We start from the raw sequence: 19,377 nt of genomic DNA, 5'->3' as shown, positions 1-19,377 counted from the left end.
TTTACACACAAAATCAGTGGTGGGAATGTGCCCAAAATGCGCAGTCTACTCACCTCGGCCTCTGTGGTAGTGTTCACATAACTGAGCCAGCAACTGAGAGGTGGTTTTCTTAATGAAATATTCTAGGCCTTTCTAGTATAATCTGGACTAGTTCTTTTTTGAAATCTCAACAAATGCATGAAGATAGCCCCACACTCACCGCTCCTGAAGGACAGATGGTGCACATTTTGATCTTCGTACCAGAGCCTTGATACTATGGGGATGGGAACCTTAGCAATGAATATATCAGTTAATAATAGCAAACATACCAGGTCTAAACCATGCCTTTACATGCGTGCCTAGGGCTCACAAGGACATTGGTGGGTGGAACACGTGTCTTTGTAGACAGAATTTAGCTTTACATTTAATCCCTGCAGACAAATTTTGTTTCTCTCCACTAATATAATATAATCTGGGCCTCACCCGGCAGCCCTGAGACAGGCAGAATTCTCAGGATCAGGCCCTATATATACAAACCAGGAATGTCCTAAATGCATGGTTGTCCATGCATGATCATCCCCTCCCAGGAGAGGAGGCTGCTGAGGTGGTGGAGGGAAAGAGTCTTTTGCGGCGCGTTCCCCAGACTATTCCATTGGGAGCTCCTGGGTTGGCCCCAGCCCCACAGGATGAACATGGCCCGAAACCCTGCAGCTCCTTGGGGATTCTGCTCCCTGAGGCTCCCTGCCTCCTTCTAGCTCCCAGGAGGGAAGGAAGGAACTGCACCTGCCAGCACTTTCCCACCAGCGTTTGCCCCACTGGGAGGAGTCATTGCCATCTGGGGTAGACATGCACATGCTAGCTCCGATCAAACTAACAAATAGCAGCCTGGCCGCGTCAGCTCAGGCTAGCTGCCCGAGTGCGTACGTCAGACAGCACTGCGCTCAGGTGGCGGGCTCAAGCCACCTCCTGCATGGCCATGCTGCTATTTTAGGTCACTAGCTCAATCACTGCTAGTGCAGGTATTTCTACCCAAGTTGCCTTCCAGCTGCTATGGAGACACATCCTGTGCGCAAGTCCCACTCTGCAGGGAAAGGCCACGGGGAAATTAGCTGGCATTAGCTTCTACACAGAACTGGGGAGGGCGGATGGTCCAGGTGTCCCTGTCTGCTGCCTAGTCCAGCCCCTCCCGGCACCTCTCCACGGAGCCTGGAACAGGGAGGGGATGGTGCTGCAGAGGCGGATGGCCTTCTCACATGGGGTGGGCATAGCCAAGCATGGTGGTTGCCCTCCGTGCATGGATCTTGGAAGGATAAGTGGGCTCCAGAACAGGAGTGGGTAGCCAGGTACAGTATATGGGCCAGATTCTGGTGCCATCCCTGGCCCCTCTGGGCCACTGTAGTGGCCTGCAGGGGTTAGAACTGTGCTGGAAGTGGCTGGGGGAGGCTTCCCCGCCCCTGCCATATGCTCTATGCTCTTCCCCTCCTCCCCACAAGTCCTGGCCCAGGAGACATGCTGAGACTGGGCCTGTGTTGGGAGAGGAAGGAGGAGTCTCCACAGCACACCTCGCAGTGGATATTCTGGGCTGCGCCAGCCATGGAAAGATCTTCGGAGGCTGTTACTAACTGGAGTATTCCCAAGGCACCTCTGATTTAGCTCGGGGCCCTTCCAGTCCCCAGAGCTGCCCACAGTACTCAGGGTGCAAAACTGACTTAAAGTCACCGGGTCACCTTTGCCCCCTCTCCTCCTGGTCTCTTCCTCAACCTGCGTCACTGATGCTTGCAAGAAACACTGATGGCAAAGCTAACTGTACTGAGCCCTTTTCCTCCGCAGATCTCAAAGGGCATTAGAAAGATGCTAGGCATCTTTATCACCCGTTTTACAGATGGGGAAACTGAGGCACAGAGCACAGCAGTGACTTGACTGAGGTCACGTAGCAGGTCAGTGACAGAGCTGGGAGTAGAACCCTGGGGTCCTTGTTCCTACTCTGGTGCCATAGCCCCCAGCTGGAATAAAAAGTTCCTGAGAACTGAATAAAAGCTAAAGTAAGGACGTCGGGCTCAGCTGCAACCTGAGTATCGATTGTTCCTGGCTCAGAGAACACAGCGATCCTTGGGCATGGTGGGGTGATGGAGGCGCTGCATCTTCCTCCCACTCCATCCTGAACTTGATTGATTGTGAGTAGAGATGGTGTTGCATGCCAGGACAGGGTGCGGAGGTCAGCACAAGGCTTATGTCTCTTAAATCCACTTAGTCCCAGGCTAGAGGGCTGGAGCCTTGGACTGGCTCTCTGCACCGGGGTGAGTTTCACCCAGTGGGGTGTGAGATCAGCAATGTTGGTGTGTCCCTGTACTTAGCTGCAGTGGGGCCAGTTCGAGGTGGAATGTCTATCTTAACTCTGAATTTCCTCGCTGTTAATGTGTCACAACACTGACTTTACTGCAGTTTTTTTGAGTGTTCAAGGTCATTTATCAAAGATTTAAAAACGAGTTTGCACAATCAGCTCCCCACATAAGAGAGAGTTACAATGCAACACCCTCTGGTACCTGTCATCTTTGGTACCTGTCACCCCAGACAGCATAGGATGCCGCAGTAGTGAAAGCATCATCACCCCCTGAGATGACTGATGTTCTTAGTTTCCACCTTTGAGCATCTCTGGATTTTCCTGGTAACTGGTTGGACTCAAATTGTGAAGCTCTTAACCACAAACATTTATAATGTCTGAGACTTTACCCACCGTTGACACCTCTGGGGTGGGACGTGCAAAGTATCTAAGAATCCCTAGCAGCACTACACAACAGGAAGTGGAGAATAACCGTGCTTCACTAAAACTACAGAGAAAATTTTGGGTTGCAGAGTATTATGCAGCTTGGAACCAGGCAGGGACATGAAGGCTAACAACCCTACTCTAAAGGCTTGGCCTCCCTCGGAGAAAAGGTGCCAACGTGGTGAAATCCTAGGGTAGATGAGGCAATTGTAGATTTCCAGCTTCGTGTCTCACCCAAGGGATGGCACCTCTATCACCAAGTGCTCCTGGGCCATTGGTTTGGTTCCGACCCAGAGAGAAGAACGCCACCTGTGGAATCAGCAACCACCTTCCATAGCTCTCGGCATTTCTCCTACAATTCTGCCACCCGGCTTCTGACTCAGCCCCCTTCTGCTTCGTGTGTGAGAGCCGGCAGGATTGGGGCACAAGGTCTGGAGCCAATCTGCAGCCGGTGACCGCCTGCACAGGTGGCGAGGTGAATGTGAGCTAACGGGGGCTGCCAAACAGCTTCTCAACCTCCACAGTCAGCCAAAGCGAGTGTGACTTCACTGAGTCTCCTGTCAGGGCAGTCCTTTAACAATCTGCCCTCTCAGCTGGATGCCTGCCAGGCTTGGCCAGTCACCTCTGCCTCCCCTCCAGTGCTGGGAGGGGTACAGGCAGATCTCTGGTGTTTCTTGCTAACCTGGGGCCAGCACGTACCCTGTTAGGAGCTGCACTCTGTCAAGCTCCCCTGGAGTTATTAAGGGTTGCCCAGTTACTGCACAGCACAGGATACGACCGTAGGGTCAAGCGGCGTGAGCAGCTGTCTGTGGGAAGGGGCCCTGTGTAGAACGGCTCGTGGGGCAGGAAAGGAAAACGTGAGTTTGGGCCGGGAAATGTCCGAAATGCGCAGCTGGGTTGTGAGGCATTGGCACTGTGAATGCTAATGAAACCTCTGAACGGCTGCCAGCCCCAGCCTTGCGCTCTCTGATACCCAGATTTCCCCAGGGGAGCTGTCCAGATCCAGCATCCTCTGTTACCCCAACGCTTCCATGCCCACTGCCCAGGCCCAGCATCCCCTGGTGCCGCTGCCAAGATTCCCACCACACTCCCCGTGACGTATGTGCAGTGACTTTACATCGGGGTACCGGGCAACCAGCCCTCATTACACAGCTAAGTGTCTGTGGCATTAGTGCAGCCTGAGTTGTATTAGCCACGTGCACACAGGCGGACTCTGTACAGCTTAATGGGTGCCATGGCTAGTGTGTTTGCTTTATGAATTATTACCCCTCGTCCTCTTCCCCCTGTGGGTGCGCCACTCACACTCCTCTGAAGTTTGTGTCTCATGGGACAAGAACAGGGAAGAAAAATCTCCTGGCTCCCATCCCCTGCCATTCACGTGGAGCACAGTTGAATACTGGGAAATAAACAAATGGGGTCTGCAATCAGATCTGCGCTAGGCAGGACTCCACCTCTGCCTGTTGTGACTAATACTGAATGTCAGGAGTCAAGGGTGAGCGACCTGAGCACAAGACTGGAAGCCAGGAGCTCCTGGGCTCGAATCTCACTTCTGTGACCAGTGCCACTGTAGCCTTGGGTAAGTAATTTAACCTCAGGAAAAATCTGCACAGTGGCGCTACGGGACAGAGTTCACCCCTGTGCAGAGGCCATAGGCTGCGTACTGGCTCACTGACAGCAGACTTTGTCCCCCTCTGTTTCCATTTCCCCATCTGGAAACTGGGGATAATACCAAACCAGCTAAGGGCCTGAGGGCCAAAGAATGTGTGTAAAAGCACATGGAGGATGCAAAAACCCTGTAGAAGAACGGGTGTGCTGGATACATGCTAATTCACCCAGCAGACACATCCATGGGCTAAGTATCCCAGTGTTCTTTTCACCTTGGCTATTGGCAGCTGAAGGGTGCACTGGCTGCATGGCCATTTGGGATATGGAAGCTCTCTGTGCTGTGGGCAGGGCCTCACCCAAGATGATGGGTATTATATTAATTAGGGTAGCTATGATTTGTGCCAGACACAAGCAGGGTGCTTGGCACTGCCCAATAAACCAAAGGAAAGACAGTCCGTGCCCTTAGGAGTTTACAGTCATGGACAGCAGGATGCACTCTGAAAGCCAGAAGTGGGGAGAATTTAGGCCACCATTTTTCCAAAATGACTAGTGATTTCGGGTACCCAACCAGAAAGTGCTGAGCATCCATTCTCTGGAAACCAGGGCCTTTATGGTGTCTCAAATCTCAGACTTTTTATTTTTTCTCTGCATGTTCGTGATAATTCTCTGATGATCACTGTGGGCAAAGCTGCTGTTGGATTGAGCGGCTTGGGAAAGGCCGTTGTTTTTTGGGGGATTTTCCTTTGTTTATTTATTTTTAATCATGTGATGGTGGTGGGGTTTTTTCAAAAACTTTTTCAACCAGGAGCTGGAAAATGAAAAAAATTTTGATTTTCTAAAATGATTTTTTTTGATAAAACGTTTTACCAAACCCCGAACTGTTTTACCTCGAATTTCAGTGTACATTTTCAACCCGAATGAAGTTTTTCTGTGAAGAATTTTGGTTTTGGTTGAAAAAAAAAATGGTTTTGATGAGAACATTTCAGCCAGCTCTGCTTTTGGAGCATAGCTTTCAGACGCATACACTTGAATTTGTTTTTTTAGCCATATGAGAGGAAACTGCACGTACAAGGCGCTGTCCACATTCCCTAGCATGAAATTAGTAACACCCAGGAGCGGCTTGGATTCCTGGGCAATTGCTGACTGAGCTGGCGTGCAGGGAATGTCACTCATGATGCCTGAAACACTGCTGCAGCCTCCCCATCCTTCCCTGCTGGTGCTCAGTGCACATCCCTGCACAAGGTAACCCTGAAGATACGCAGTCACTTAAGGAATCTTGACATAGATAGGAAGAAAGGAGCTGAATGGATGATGTTGGAGAGTAGCCTCATCTGTGCCTGATTGTCTCCATAAACCATCCATCCATGTGACTAGCACGGAGGGCAGCAGCGAGACCGCCGGCGATTGGCTGAGTAGGTGCTGGTCGCAGATGTTAGGGCTGGTGCTTGCTCATCTGCTTTAACACAGGCAGCCTGTTCTTCCGTACGTTGGATTTTGCAGAGGTTGCCAGCCCTGGAAGGTGAAGTCCTGCAAAATGGGTGCTGCCCGGCCAGCAAAGTGCAGACTCAGCCGTGACTTGGAGAAAGCCCTTCAAAATGGTGGTGGTGGGGGGTGTGCTTGGACTCTATGGCCCTGTTAGTTCTCGGCCTTCTCTTGTGGCCAGTAGTGTGCAGGGACTGTGGCAGGGATGAACTCCCTGAGGAGATTACAATCTAGGCCATGAATCCTGAACCCCTCTCACCTTTGCAGGCAGAACAGGCCCTGGGGCAGCATATGGTGTGGAGGGAAGCTTGCCTTGCCTCTGTCCTTGCTGTCCATGGTTTGTAGGAAAATGAAGGCCTCCAGTCTTCTAGGCCATCAATCCAGCCCCTTTCACCAGTGCTAAACCCAAGGGGCATGGCACAGAATGGTACCCAGTGTCTTTTTTCTCTGTTCAGCACCCTGCTCACTGATGGCACTGGATATAAATCCTAAATGATAACAACGTGCTCATCGGCCACGCCTGGCCAACATGGATGCCAATTGCTGCTACTCGGGCAGGAGGTTTCAGTGGCACTGGTATTCTGGGTACTGGCCTGAGGCCCACCAAAGCCACGCCATCCGGGCCATCTGAAGGATGGTAGCAGCTGCAAGCAGCGTTCAGTCAGCTCGCTCCTTCTGGTTGCTTGCAAGTCACTCCTGAGCGTCTCTGCTCATGAAGCTGGGGCTCGTGGCAGAGCTCTGGATTCGCAGTGGGGGTGTGGGACTGAACGTCAGCTCCAAGGCCCAGAGGCCCCATGACCAGGCACCCTTGGTGGAAAGTGAGTGGGTTTGAGAGCACAGCACAACCCCTTTCCCCCAGAACTTGGCCATGCCTCCAGCCCCTCCACTCCGCGTGCCCCAACTTTGCAGCCAGATGTGGCAAGCGTGTTGGTGGGAGGGCGCCGGTGAGGGCTCTCCCAGGGGGATTGTGCTGTCTCACAGCCCCGTCATCCTTGGGGAGCCTCAGGGAGTGAATTTAGTACTTGTAAGTGGAGAGGCAATATGGTCTAGTGAATAGGACTCCGCACTGGGGGTCAGGAGGGCTGGGTTCCATTCCTGACTCTCTCACTGGATTGCTGGGTGGTCTTGGGCATTTCCCCTCTCACCTCTTATCTGTGAGACTGTCAGCTGTCCCGGCTAGTGACTGACTCTTACTGCCTGAATATACAACATCTACCCCAGGGAGGGCCTGAATTCATTTGGGGTCTGCCTGCTCCGCCACAGATTTCCAAGTGTACAAATCACATAGGCCCAGATCCTCAAAGGTATTTAGGCACATAACTGCCACTGATTTCAGTGGGACTTTGAGGATCTGAGCCTAAGTCTCTCTCCCATCTGTACCATGGGGATAATAATACCTCCCTCCTGGGGTGGGGGCGGGGGCATGAGGATAAATATGTTAAAAGTTGTGAGGTGCTCAGATATTCCAGTAGATAGAGATGTGCCAGCATAGCACAAATAATAATAATCACAAAGGTGAGGTGCTAATCAGCTGTCCTCTGCAGGCAAGCTCATGAGGAATTCAAGCTGTAATTAGGAGGCCACGCTGGTAAGAACTCATTAACCACATGATGAAAGTAGCCCTGAATTGTTAGTATTATCTTATTTTGGGGGGACAGTGTGGTGAAAACTGTTATATTTTAAAAAAAACAAACAGATCTCCTCCCCAGCGTTATTGGCCACATCCTGAGATGACTGAAACTGGAAGGGTTTTAAAAATGGAATTTACTTCTTTTGGATCCCTTTCCCCTTGGACAGTGATACGTTCATCATCAGTCAACGTCCCTTTGGTGTACAGTGAGATATTCAGACCCATTCTCATGCGCTATCCTAATGGTGCAATGTCTGAGTCACAAAGGCTGCAGGGGAGGTTTATTTGTTTAAAAAAAAACCGGACACATTGCTACTGGAATTTAAAGTAAATCGGTGAATTTTTAAAAATGATCTTGGGCAAAATTTCCAGAAGCACCTAAGTGACTTAGAAACCTACATCTTCAGAAGTGACTTAGGTACTTAGCAGCATAAGCCTTGGGCTCCCAAGTCACTTGGCACGTCTGAAAATTTTACCCGTTAGCTTCTAAGATTCCAGTCCAGTGCCCATTGGGAATCTTTCTGTTGATGCTGGATCAGCCCTATAGCTGCATGTTGGGTTGGATTTGACCAGAGGCCCTTTTAAAGTCCAGCATGCTCAGTTGCAATGCAATAGCTGCATGTTTCAAGTGCTGGAGGGAGTCCTCATTTCACTGCTCACGTACCAGGGCTGTGGCTCTAAAAGTTCATGACAGCTTGCTTACAGAGTTGTGCACTGGGCATATTATACGCTGAGCTGGCATGTCTCATTTTAAGCAGACAATTCGTAAAATACTAAAACTCCAGGAGCTATGATTAGACAGTTAATAGCATGAAGGAGAAATCCAGGTTGTTATTCCTGGAAGGACTAAGTAAGACAGTAAAGTGAAATGCTAGGCACACAGCGCTATCCGCTGATCTGCCAGCAAAATAATCCTGTGAAATCAGATGTTCTCATTTATTCATGCTGTCCAGGCTAACATTATTTTTGTCAGGGCCTGTTTTTTAAATGCTGCTGGTATTTCCGAAGGCAAACAACAACTTTACATTATTTATGAACAGATTTTTACAACTGCTGGGATTACAGCTGTTGCCAATGTGGAGCGAGAATTATGATTGCTGGGGATTTTCTTTCAACGCAGCATATTTCTGTTTTGCGTGGTGGTGTTCCCATCGCGCTGTGACAACCCAGTGCTCCACAAAGGAGATTGCTATCTGGGCAGTATGTGCAAGCAAAAGCGAATGAGGCAGGATTCAATAGTCTTTAAGGCTGATGCTCAGAGTCAAGGTAGGGCCACGGTTGGCGCGTGGAGCAGTGGAGATTGATTGAGCAGGATCTGATCATCTCACACATGACGGAGAATGGAAGAGAACAAGGAGGGGCAAGGAGGACTCGCTGGTTTATAGCCCAAGCCAAAACTGCAGGCCCAGACACCCCCGGGTTTTGAGGGGTTGAGAATCTGCATGTGAATTATGCAGCTGGCTGTTATCTATTTTTTCATACAACGCACAGTCATCCTATGAAACTCCTTGCCAGAGGATGGTATGAAGGCCAAAACTATAACAGGGTTCAAAAAAGAACTAGATAAGTTCATGGCAGATAGGTCCATCAATGGCTATTAGCCAGGATGGGCAGGGATGGTGTCCCTAGCCTCTGTTTGCCAGAAGCTGGAAATGAGCGACAGGGAATGGATCACTTGATGATTACCTGTTCTGTTCATTCCCTCTGGGGCACCTGGCATTGGCCTCTGTTGGAAGACAGGATACTTGGTTAGATGAACCATTAGTCTGACCCAGTATGGCTGTTTTTATGATCTGTGCTGTGGGTTGAACCAAACATCCCAAATGTGCTGAGGATTGAGACCCAGATCCAAAGTTCACAATCCCACCTCTGATTTTAACTCTTGCCTTCCCAGGAGGATGTGATTTGAGGAAGCTGAATCATTGTTTGGGCGCACAGGGGATCTGAATAGCAGCATGTGCTCTCAGCTTCCACTCTTGGTGATTCCTTACCCCCAGCCAGCTGGGGACCAGCCACCGGAGAACTTGGTCTCATCGGTAGATCAGGCCCAAGAAAACAGGAGCCCTGGGGCGAGTAATGGGGAGGCAGGGTTGACAGTGGTGTGAGGAGTCTTATTCACTCAGGGGGCCGGAGCAGGAGCTGGGAGGGAGATGGAGCGCATGTTGGGGTGGAGCATTGTGAGAGAAGCTAAAGAACAAGGGTTCACGCTACATTTCCCTGTCGCCACAGAGTTTATGGAGGAGTGTGTGAGATGGACTTTCAGAGCTGGCAGAAGCACAAGGAGGAAGCTTTGTGCCTGGGTTGTTAGGGGGATGATAACTCAGTCACCTCTCTGCAAGGCCCCGATGTGCTTTGGCCTGAGCCCTCAGTTATTCACCTGCCTATCGAAAGCATCAGCTCTTTGGCCTATTGTTGCTGGGGCTTGTAGAGAGTTCTGACCAGCCTCACAGGGGCCACCAGGTCATCTGAAAAGCAGGCAGCCAGGAACCTGCATGTCCATCTCCTGTAGGTGTCACAAGGTATGGAAAGCATCTCATCCAGACAGATGGATAGAGGCTGTGAAGGCAGGTCCTGTAGGTTCAGGGCTGGATTGTCCAGGAATGGGACTGCTCGCATTCCTGGGTACCAAAATCTCACAAGGCTTCATTGTGTCACAGCACTGAGGCATGATGCGATGGCCTTTACCCTCAGCATCATGGCTACATTTTCAGAAAGCATCATCACGCTGCACCGCCGCTTCGTGACACAGTTGCCAGGACATAAATGACATGACGTCCCCTTGGGACACCCTGGGGAGCGGCACACGCTTGAGGCAAACAGGCCATGGCTGCTGTGTGTGTCCTGAATTTAAAGCATGGGTGGTTAAATGAACCTGCCACCATTGATTGAGCTCTGAGATTAATTAATTAAATTAAAAATCAAAACCAAGCTCCCAGCCCCGTTTCCACAGCGGGGAAGCTGGGGTTCTGATCCATTTGGAGCAAGGGGAATGGGATGGTCCAGTGCATTCTTCACATACTCTACTAGCCTGCATGTCCAGGGCTTGAGCCTTTGTTCATGGACGTCAGGGGCAAAGCGCCCATGAAAGTTCAGGGCACTGCTGTATGTGTGAATAGTGCTCTGTCTCAGGAGACGATTTTTGCTGGCACTAGCCATTGTTTATTTCAACTTGCACCTTCTTTAGGAAGAAATCCACTAACGTTATCACGTCACTCCCCTGCACAGGCTGCTGGGATGGCTCCAGACCCACCTCTCTGCTGTCACCTCCAGTTTGGGGGAGATTATGGAGACCTTCTGAGACCTGCCCGCTAACGAGACGCTCGCATTTGTGACGAGCTTCTGAAAGAACAAGCCCTGTCCCAGTTTAAAGCACATCCAGGAAAGGGTCCTCTTGTGAGGTGGGTGGGAATGGTGTCTAGAGCTGACTAAGGAAAGGTCCACTGGCCATTGCTCAGGTGAAATGACACTTACCAAGAGTTAGCTGCCCCTTTGAGTATTGTATATGTGACTTTACCGCACTGTATTTAAAACACAGACACTGGGGTTCTCTAGGCAGTTGGCTCATAAGTAAAGGCCTGATTTTGTTCACATTTTCCCCCCGTTTTGCTCTGCTGGAACTGCATTGTCTGCAGCGGAGTTAGACCTGATCTCCACTGGCACAATCCTGAGAAAGGACTGCTGGCTTCGGCCTGACTTTAGGACCCGATCCTGTAACCTTGACTCAAATCGCGAGGCTCGTCTTGTTTGCCCAGAAACTTGAAAATTGGGATTATAATTATTGGGGTGGAAAATGGTCAGAGGGGGAGGGGTTGGGGGGGTTGTCTTCTGTTGCTGGGTTTTCAAATGGCATCACATGCGCCTAGAACATATGGGTGGGTAACAATGTGAGTATTTCCCCAATAAATGGAGATAAGCTATCCTTCCTCACCTTAGTAGCCCCATTGACTCCTGAGAATATTCGCTGCAGGACTGGACCCTTATTAATTTCTTCTAGCCTGCTGCACAGACTACCAAGTGTATGTGTCCAAGGGGTTGTGGGTCAGTGGGACAGAACCGAATGTTGCCGTAGAACAATGTCATACAACAGCAAACCAACCAACCAATCACGTAACAGATGTTAGTCCTGTCACTTAGTCCACCAGCGCTGAGCACGGTGTAAGATCCTGGACAGAACAGAATAGGATTTGTGGTAGGCGGGTTGATTTGTTGGAGAAGGACAGCTATTTGAAACCTGCTCCGAGGTTTGGAGTGTCAGATCAGTCATGGGGGAGCTGGGTTAGGGGCCAGAGTGCAGGTGAATCGGTCAAGGGGACACGATATTATCATGACCATGGTTGTGGTCATTCTCTCTGTCTCAACTACTTTATAATGTGTCATTGCTACCAGAAAGGCCACGAGGCCTCCAGGCCAACAGCTTCAGCATCACTAGTTGCTTTCTTAGAAGCTAGGGAATTTGAGCCACAACATACCAGGAGCCCTGGAGTTGCCTTTGCTCTCAAGTTAAGCTCTGTCTCTGCCTCCTGCTGCATCCTTATGAGCCAGCGGGGCACTGAAACAGACAAGGATCCTGCGCATTGGCAGTGACGAGACAAGATTAGACATTAACAGCTTGAACGAAGGGCACTGGCAGGCCTTGCTTTGCTCCCCACTGGCAGCACTGAAATCGAAACCACAGTGCAGCGCTGTCTAGGCAAAGACAGGCGAGGCTTTGAAGTGCCTTGTAATGGAGTTGGCCTCATGGATACCCCTTGTCACTTTGGTTTCGTGCTGTGTAACCCTAACATGCAGCAGGTAGCAGTCACCAGGGGTGTCCACACACACTTAGGCCACGATGCTTTCCTGCCTGCCAGGACAAGGAATGTGGCCTGGAATCTGCAGGGATTCCGGGCATCTGCACAGGGACAGGGGTTTCTGCACTACTCTCCCCGGCCCCAGTTGTCTTCTGGGATGGGAGCGTGACTCCTGGAGGAGCCACTGATTATCTGGCAGTACCTGCCTCCCGCTGTTCTGGGTGGAAGGTGTGGAGCCAGAAAATGCAGAAGCGAATGCAACAATGAGCAGTACTGATGTCAGTGGGGAAGAATGCAGGAAGCCGGCAGGTTCAAAGTGAGTCATGCCTGGTAGAGTAGCCAACTCTGGCTCCATCCCCGGACCCTATCCAGCCGCGTCCTACCCCATCTTGCAGAGACCCAACCCTTGAGCCCGTTGAATTAAATTCATCCCATGCAGAAGGGCCGCACGAGGCCTGTGCACTGAGTGTGAGACTTAAGTGGTGCATAGGCCTCTTTGCTGGTTCTATTCCCCCTTATGTGCACTATCCCCATACAAGAAATCAGCTGTGTCCTTGAGAGCCCTGCAGTGACCCTAGTGTGTCTGCTGGGAAGGGGAAGGGCAGTTACTTGACCACTCCCTGTTGGACAGCAGGAGAAATGGCTTTTTTAAAGTAATTCCTCAGTGAAGGTCATTGCAAAGGAGTTTGATCCTGGTAGATCCGAGCAGAGCAGGAGGCACCATGCAAGCTCTCCCCTCCACCCAGAAGCTCTGCTGTCCCACTTCAGTCCTGATCTGCCACACCCCTAATATCCTGTTCCAGGGCCCTTCCCAAGCAGCACCTGCCAATCCCCCGGCAGCTTTGCAAACCATTAGGGACCAGAGGGAGGCCAGCAAACCTGTCTCACTTTTGTCCTTCAGCTGGTTGCAAGCCAGGTCTCCAGATACAGATTTATCCCCATGCGGTCTCCATTCCCAGCAGTGCTTAGCATCACATTGACCGGTCCTTCACTTAGGGCATGACCATGACTCTCCTTCCTGGCACCCGCTGAACTTCCCTTGGGCTTTCCCTGTCTGCTCCTCTCTCATCTTCTCCATGCGCCTTTAGGCTTTTTCGGGAGCAATGTGTTTGGCAATTCAATTATTCTCTGTAACTTCATTTCTCTCCAGTCCCTAGTGACTCAGGGCAGTTTATTGAGCGCAGTCTGACAGCTGAGAGTGATGCAGGCAAAAAGGCCGGGCTTGGACCTGGGTGATCTGTTCTCCCTCTGCCTGGTGTGGATCGAGAAGAGCGTCCCCTAAAATGCTTTGCAAACCAACTTACTGCAAAGCAAAGACGAAATCGCTATTATGGAGGAAGCCCATTGGTTTTAAACCACCAACCAGCGAAGTGTAGGGATCCCTCTAATGAGTGCCACGTTGCCATGGAATCAAATGGAAGACTGAGTCCAATTATCTTGCTGTGAGAAAACAGAGTTCAGTGTAAACAGCTGCCAGCTGTGCTTTCCCCTTCCCAGGTCTTCTCCATCGTGGTGTTCGGCTCCATCGTCAATGAGGGCTACGTCAACGAGGGCAAGGATGCAGAACTCAGGTGCGTGTTCAGAAAGAACGAGGATGCCTGCAACTACAGCATCGCCATCGGCATCATTGCCTTCTTCGCCTGCATCTTCTTCTTTGTCATCGACCTCTACTTCCAGCAGATCAGCAGCGTGAAGGACCGGAAACGGGTTGTCCTGCTGGACCTGGGGTTTTCAGGTATGCCATCAGGTGGGCTGCGTGGGCAGTGGAGGTTGCCCAGGGCTGGATTAAGGCAATCCGAGGCACTGGGCACACCAAGATATAGAGGCCCCCCTTTGCTCTGCCCCTCAATTGAAGTGGCAAGGGCAGCAGTATGGGGTCCCATTTTCTCCCTCCGGCTGTGACAACAGGACCCCCTACCCTCTGAAGCAATAAAGGTGACAGCAAGAGGGTCCCTGTAATTAGCTTAGCAGTCAAGGTCTGTCTGCTTGGGTGGATGGGCCACGCTCACTGCATTCTGCCCCTGCCATTCACAGCCCTCTGCTAGGTGGAATTGGAGCAATGGATCTAGGAGTTAATTCTCTTTCGAGACACATTGGGAAGTTCACTCCTTTCAGAGCTATTGTTTCAGGTTCTCTGCAGACTCAGGCAGATGTCTCTGGGTCAGTTACCCCGGGTCATGCTTTCAAGCTTTCCCCCCCACAACCTTGAGGGATAGAGACTTACTTTTTTTAAAATACAAACTGAGATTCTGATATAATCACCTGACTCCAGGAGCAGGGGCTGTGGTGTTTATTGAAGCTGGGTCCTTTGCTGGAAAAAACTTACGGTGCCAGACCTTTCTCCCATAATCAAAGGCAAAAGTCCCAATGACCTAAATGGGAGCAGGACCAGGCCCATGAGCTGTAGGTGGTAGCTGGATCCATTGAGCCAGCGGAAGCATCCTAAGCTCAGCCCATCTGGAAGCTGCATTTGGCCTGAGGTTCTGGATTTCCAACCCTCACGTTTTTAAAAGTCTGAGGGTGATTTTTCCAGCACCAGGGAGCTTGCAACTGTCTGATCCCAAATGAAAGCACCTGTCAGTGCATCGTCACATCACCATCAGTGTCTGTTGTTAAGAATGAAAAGTGCCAGGTAGAACACTCCAGAGAGGTGTGGGAGGAAATATTCTGTACTCTGGTAGCTGGAAATATACCATAAAGACTCTATTTCTATTACATCAGAAAGCTAGTGTACCATGCTTAGAGAGGCTGAGAGTTACAATGCCTCCTAAGAGATTTAGATGCCTAGGGTCCATTCATTTGAGTGGGAATTGAGCATCCAGATAAATACCTTAGGCTACTTTGAAAATCTCAGTGTCAAGGGCTAACCCTTCACCATCTTGTATGGTCATTTACTCTGTGCAAGGTGTGTGTAAAATGCTGTCCTGATTCAAGGCCTCATTCTTCCCTCACTTACACGGTCTCCTTAGGTGTAACTCTAGTGACTTCTTTAGTAACCTGTGTAATCGCTGAGTTTCTACCGCTGCTGGGTCCGATCCCGCAGCCCTGCATGCACAATTCCCATTGATTTCCAAGGGAGTCACTCAGATAGGCCTGGCAGAATTTGATTTTTAATGTCTTATCATTTCAACAAGTAATACTGATGTTTATTTTTATGCATTTCTTTCCCTTTGTAATCGATTGAAATGTTCAGTTTGAGAAAATTACGGGGGGGGTGGGGGGACAATTATTTAATGACGATAGATGTTGAGGTTCAAAAAGCTAAAGCTTTGTCCCTGTTAAAACACACACGACACGTCAGATGATACAAAAGTAAATACTCTGAACGCCGGCTTTAATCAGTTCTCAAGCAGCATTTTTGTGACTTGGCCTGTCTGTACATTTTGATTATTATTGATGGAAATGTTGTTTTGGTGGTTTGTGTGTTTACAGTGAAACTGATGTTCACCCACGTAATTACCGATAAAAATCGTATCCTTCCAAGCCTACTTCTGGGGGAAAGCCGCAGGGTTGGTTCTAAGTCTTTACACTGGTGTTCGTTTGTTGCAATCCAATGCACAGGGATCATGTGAAAAGACATTGTGCTAGGAAGCAGCTGAAGGCTTGGGGATGTAGCTCCGTAGATGTCAGTGGGTTAAATTACCCCATTTGGCCCTTTTGTGTTTTCTGGGTATGGATTGCAAAGAGCTTAACTTTTCCTAGGGAGAGATCTCACCCCCACCCCCCCATGAACTCTTACAGTGAAAAATAAGCCACTTTGTGCCTCCTAAAAAAGCCCCTTAAATGCAGGCCATGCGGACATAGGGTTTGCGAGGGACACAGCGTCAAGTAACAGTGAGAGATTTGAAACCATCCAGCAGCACCAGCGTGCTTTGCCCTGGTTGGTGGCTGCTTTTATTGTGTGCAAACAGTAATAATCACCGTGGCTGGTGAGCATCAGGCCATCTGAGCGCCCAAAACGTTGACAAGAAGTGGGAGTCCAGAGGCAGAATGTGGAACAGCAGTCATCGGGCTAAGGTTGGATCTCACTTACATGGGTGTGAATCTGGAGTCACTCCCCTAAAGCCAGCGGAGAAGCTGCTCTGGGTTTAGCTGACGAAAGTGCGAGCACAGGGTCCAGTGTAGATTAAAGAATTCCATGGTGAGAGCTTGGGTCTTCAGTCCCGTCCTAGGCAAAACTTCAGCTGAACTTCCCCAAACTAGAGCTACTGTGTCAAGCCTATTAAGCAAGAGTAGTTGTGAGATCAGTGGCGTGTGGAGCTTAGTGAGATCCTAGAAATCAGAGATAGCTCAGACCTGTTACACAGTCTACACCATCCTCTTGAGGGCCAGGGCAGGAACGTCCCCTGTAGTGCTTTGGCCAAGGTATTTCTAAATGACCTAAATCAGAGGTTTCCAAAAGCTTGTTCATGGATCACTGGTGGTGCTCAGAGAATTTGCTGGTGGTCTGTGCAGAACTGACCAGTCTCTTGGTTTTCAGCTGCTAAATCACATTAAAGGAAACCCAGGAATACATTTATCTGGTATGATTTTTCCTTGTAAGGAGCTGTTGTCATCACTACAGGCATGTTTTTCAGTCAAAAATGGTAGGTGAAGTGATCCATGAGGCCACCAGTGGGAAGGGAGGTGAGGTGATCACTGGGGGGGGGGGGGTCCGCAAGATCACCATTGGGAGACTCTGTGAACCATGAAGCGACCAATAAGAGACAAGGTGACCCAACAGGTGACCGGTGGGAAGTGAGGTGATCCATGAGGTCACCAGTGTGGGGGCAAGTGATTCATGAGATCACCAAGGGGAGGGGAGTTGTCCATGAGATGATTAAAGTGGGGTCACCTCATTGAAAAAAAGTTAGTGACGTTCTATCCTACGTGATGGGGATTTAACCGCCTTTCTTGGGAGACTCTTCCATGATCTTACATGGCAGATCTGCAAACCCTGTGTGGGCCCTAGAACTAGAAGTATAAGATGATGCAGGAAAGTGTATTCATTTGTACCTATCTTAGGCGTTTTTCTATTGTGCCCATCATCATCTTGGTCCCTAGGCACCGTAAACAATGGGGTCTCCTATTCATTATCAGTAAGGCTACATTTATGTCATGGAATCTGTGACTTCCACTGACCTCCATGACATTTTCTGCCCTGGGGCTAGAGCTCCCAGCCTGCCCCACCCTTGCAGCTTCCAGCCCCCAACCTGTGGGGGAGACCCCACAGCTGCCCAGCTGCAGCGAGGACTCCCCACAGTTGCCCAGCTGCAGCCATGGCGAGTGGCTGGGGAACTCTGCAGCTACCAGCTGCCTGGGGAGATGACCCTGCAGCAGCCCAGCCCCATGCACCGCGTCCGTGGGGGACCCGGGAGCCCCAGCAGTAGTGGGTGCTGAACCTACCTACCTACCCTTTTTGTCAGGGATATTTTTAAGTGATAGTCAGGGACAGGTCACAGGCTGCTGTGAATTTTTATTTATTTCCTGTGACCTGTCCGTGACTTTCACTAAAAATATCTGTGACAAAAACTTTGCCTTAATTATCTGTTATATAGGACTAGAACCAAACTACAAAAGCCACAATGGGGCTGTGTTCTTAAAGAGGCTTGAACTCCACTTCCACTGGTGTGCCCATGTGCAAACACCTGGACATGGCCTTTGCAAGGAAAGACAGAAACCCTGTGCAGCTGACAACTTTGACACATGCAAAACAGCATTGTCAATGGGTTTGATTGCCCAGCTGCCCCCGTGCTAGGGTGGGCGTGATTAGTGGTGATTCTTGAAAAATTTGGCTCCAGCTATTTACCATGTTTGTATATTCTCTGGTTCCGCTCTTCTAAAATGATTGCTGGCCAAAACATTTTTTTTAAAACATGTAGTACTGCACCCAGACACCCCACTCCCGCCCCCAGACACTCCCAGGTACACAGCAGGCAGTTGCTTTCATAACCAGCATCTGTACAAACAGGTCTCGCACAGCAGAGACTGAAAAAAGTGCTTCATTGCACTGGAGTTTGCAGCCTCTGTCGTCCCACAGATAAAGACTGTCATAGCCACTTGTGCTCTAACAAGCCTTGGGCATCAAACCTGCCAGTGGCGGCCAGTGAGCTGAGCTGAGCGACACACCGTGGCAGCTCTAATATTCAGTTACATTTTTTTAAAAATCTCCAGATTAATCTGTCACAGTCCAGGGCAGCTGCACCTGTATTTCCCCTCGGTGGCCCAGCCAGGACACCCACTTCCCAACTGTTGCTTTTCTGGGTGGAGACCTGCATCTCTCTCACCCTTCTGACCAGGGTATTCCCAGGCTTCACAGATCCCTGCCTTCACTGTGCATTTCCCAGCACAGCCAGGTAGCCCAGAGACACCTGCTGGCTTTCTTTTCAGAGACAGGGTAAACAGGTGTAATTGCTACAGTGATAAGGTATCACACGGCCCTTCCTGTGCACGCCTGCTTTATTCTTAAGCTTTATAGAGAAACCATACTGAAAACAATAGAAGAACCTACGTGCCTGCTAATAGGCTTATCAGAGTTAGCTCTGCCCCCTAGCATGGATTCTGGCAGGCTCAATCCATCCCATCCCATCCCACGCCACCCAAAGGATTGGAGCGCTGTGTGGAGCAGGGGTCCTGTCCAGGAAGGAGGCCCTGAGGCTCTCTCTCCTTCCTTTGTCTGTTGGGCCCTGGAGAATCCAGTTTGAACTAATCTGCGCACCTCTCCAGGGGTGGGGGTGGCTTCAGCAGGTTACTAGCAGAGGAAGTACATTAGCGTGGCCCCTCCTCACTTGCAAAGGTGCATACTGTGTCACAATAACACGTGCACAATTGGATTTTTTAATCCAATGAACCCCACAGATGTTAAAACTAATTCAGGAAGGATTAACATCATTCATAAAGTTCATCCAGGATGTGGAAAGAAATTGTCTGTGTGTCACGTAGTCCCCTGGAGACTTTACAGCCTGCCCCCTCTGGTACCTGGACTTTCATTTTTTCCTGCCTTATGAGGATGGGTTTCTTGTTTCCCTTTGGATTGTTGCTGCTGCTGCTTTGCCCTATTCTTTCTTTGTATAACCAAAGAACAATGCAAAGGTTAGATTCCAAACAACGAAAATGCATCTGGGAAGTAACAAGAATACAAAGACAAG

At 50.0% G+C, this 19,377-nt stretch overlaps 1 protein-coding gene across 1 annotated transcript in view; it reads left to right on the top strand.

The window, feature by feature from the left end:
- Positions 1 to 19,377, top strand: part of SYNGR3 (synaptogyrin 3) — a 40,795-nt gene that overhangs the window by 7,916 nt on the left and 13,502 nt on the right. The window contains exon 2 of the mRNA XM_073361715.1: positions 13,748 to 13,985. Within this exon, the coding sequence (XP_073217816.1) occupies positions 13,748 to 13,985 (238 nt within the window). The remainder of the gene's footprint in view (positions 1 to 13,747; positions 13,986 to 19,377) is intronic.

The sequence above is a fragment of the Lepidochelys kempii genome, chromosome 10 (genome assembly GCF_965140265.1).
Source record: "Lepidochelys kempii isolate rLepKem1 chromosome 10, rLepKem1.hap2, whole genome shotgun sequence".
Classification (NCBI taxonomy): domain Eukaryota; kingdom Metazoa; phylum Chordata; order Testudines; family Cheloniidae; genus Lepidochelys; species Lepidochelys kempii.
Note: the sequence above shows the minus strand (reverse complement) of the source record. Positions and strands in the feature narration are given on the sequence as shown.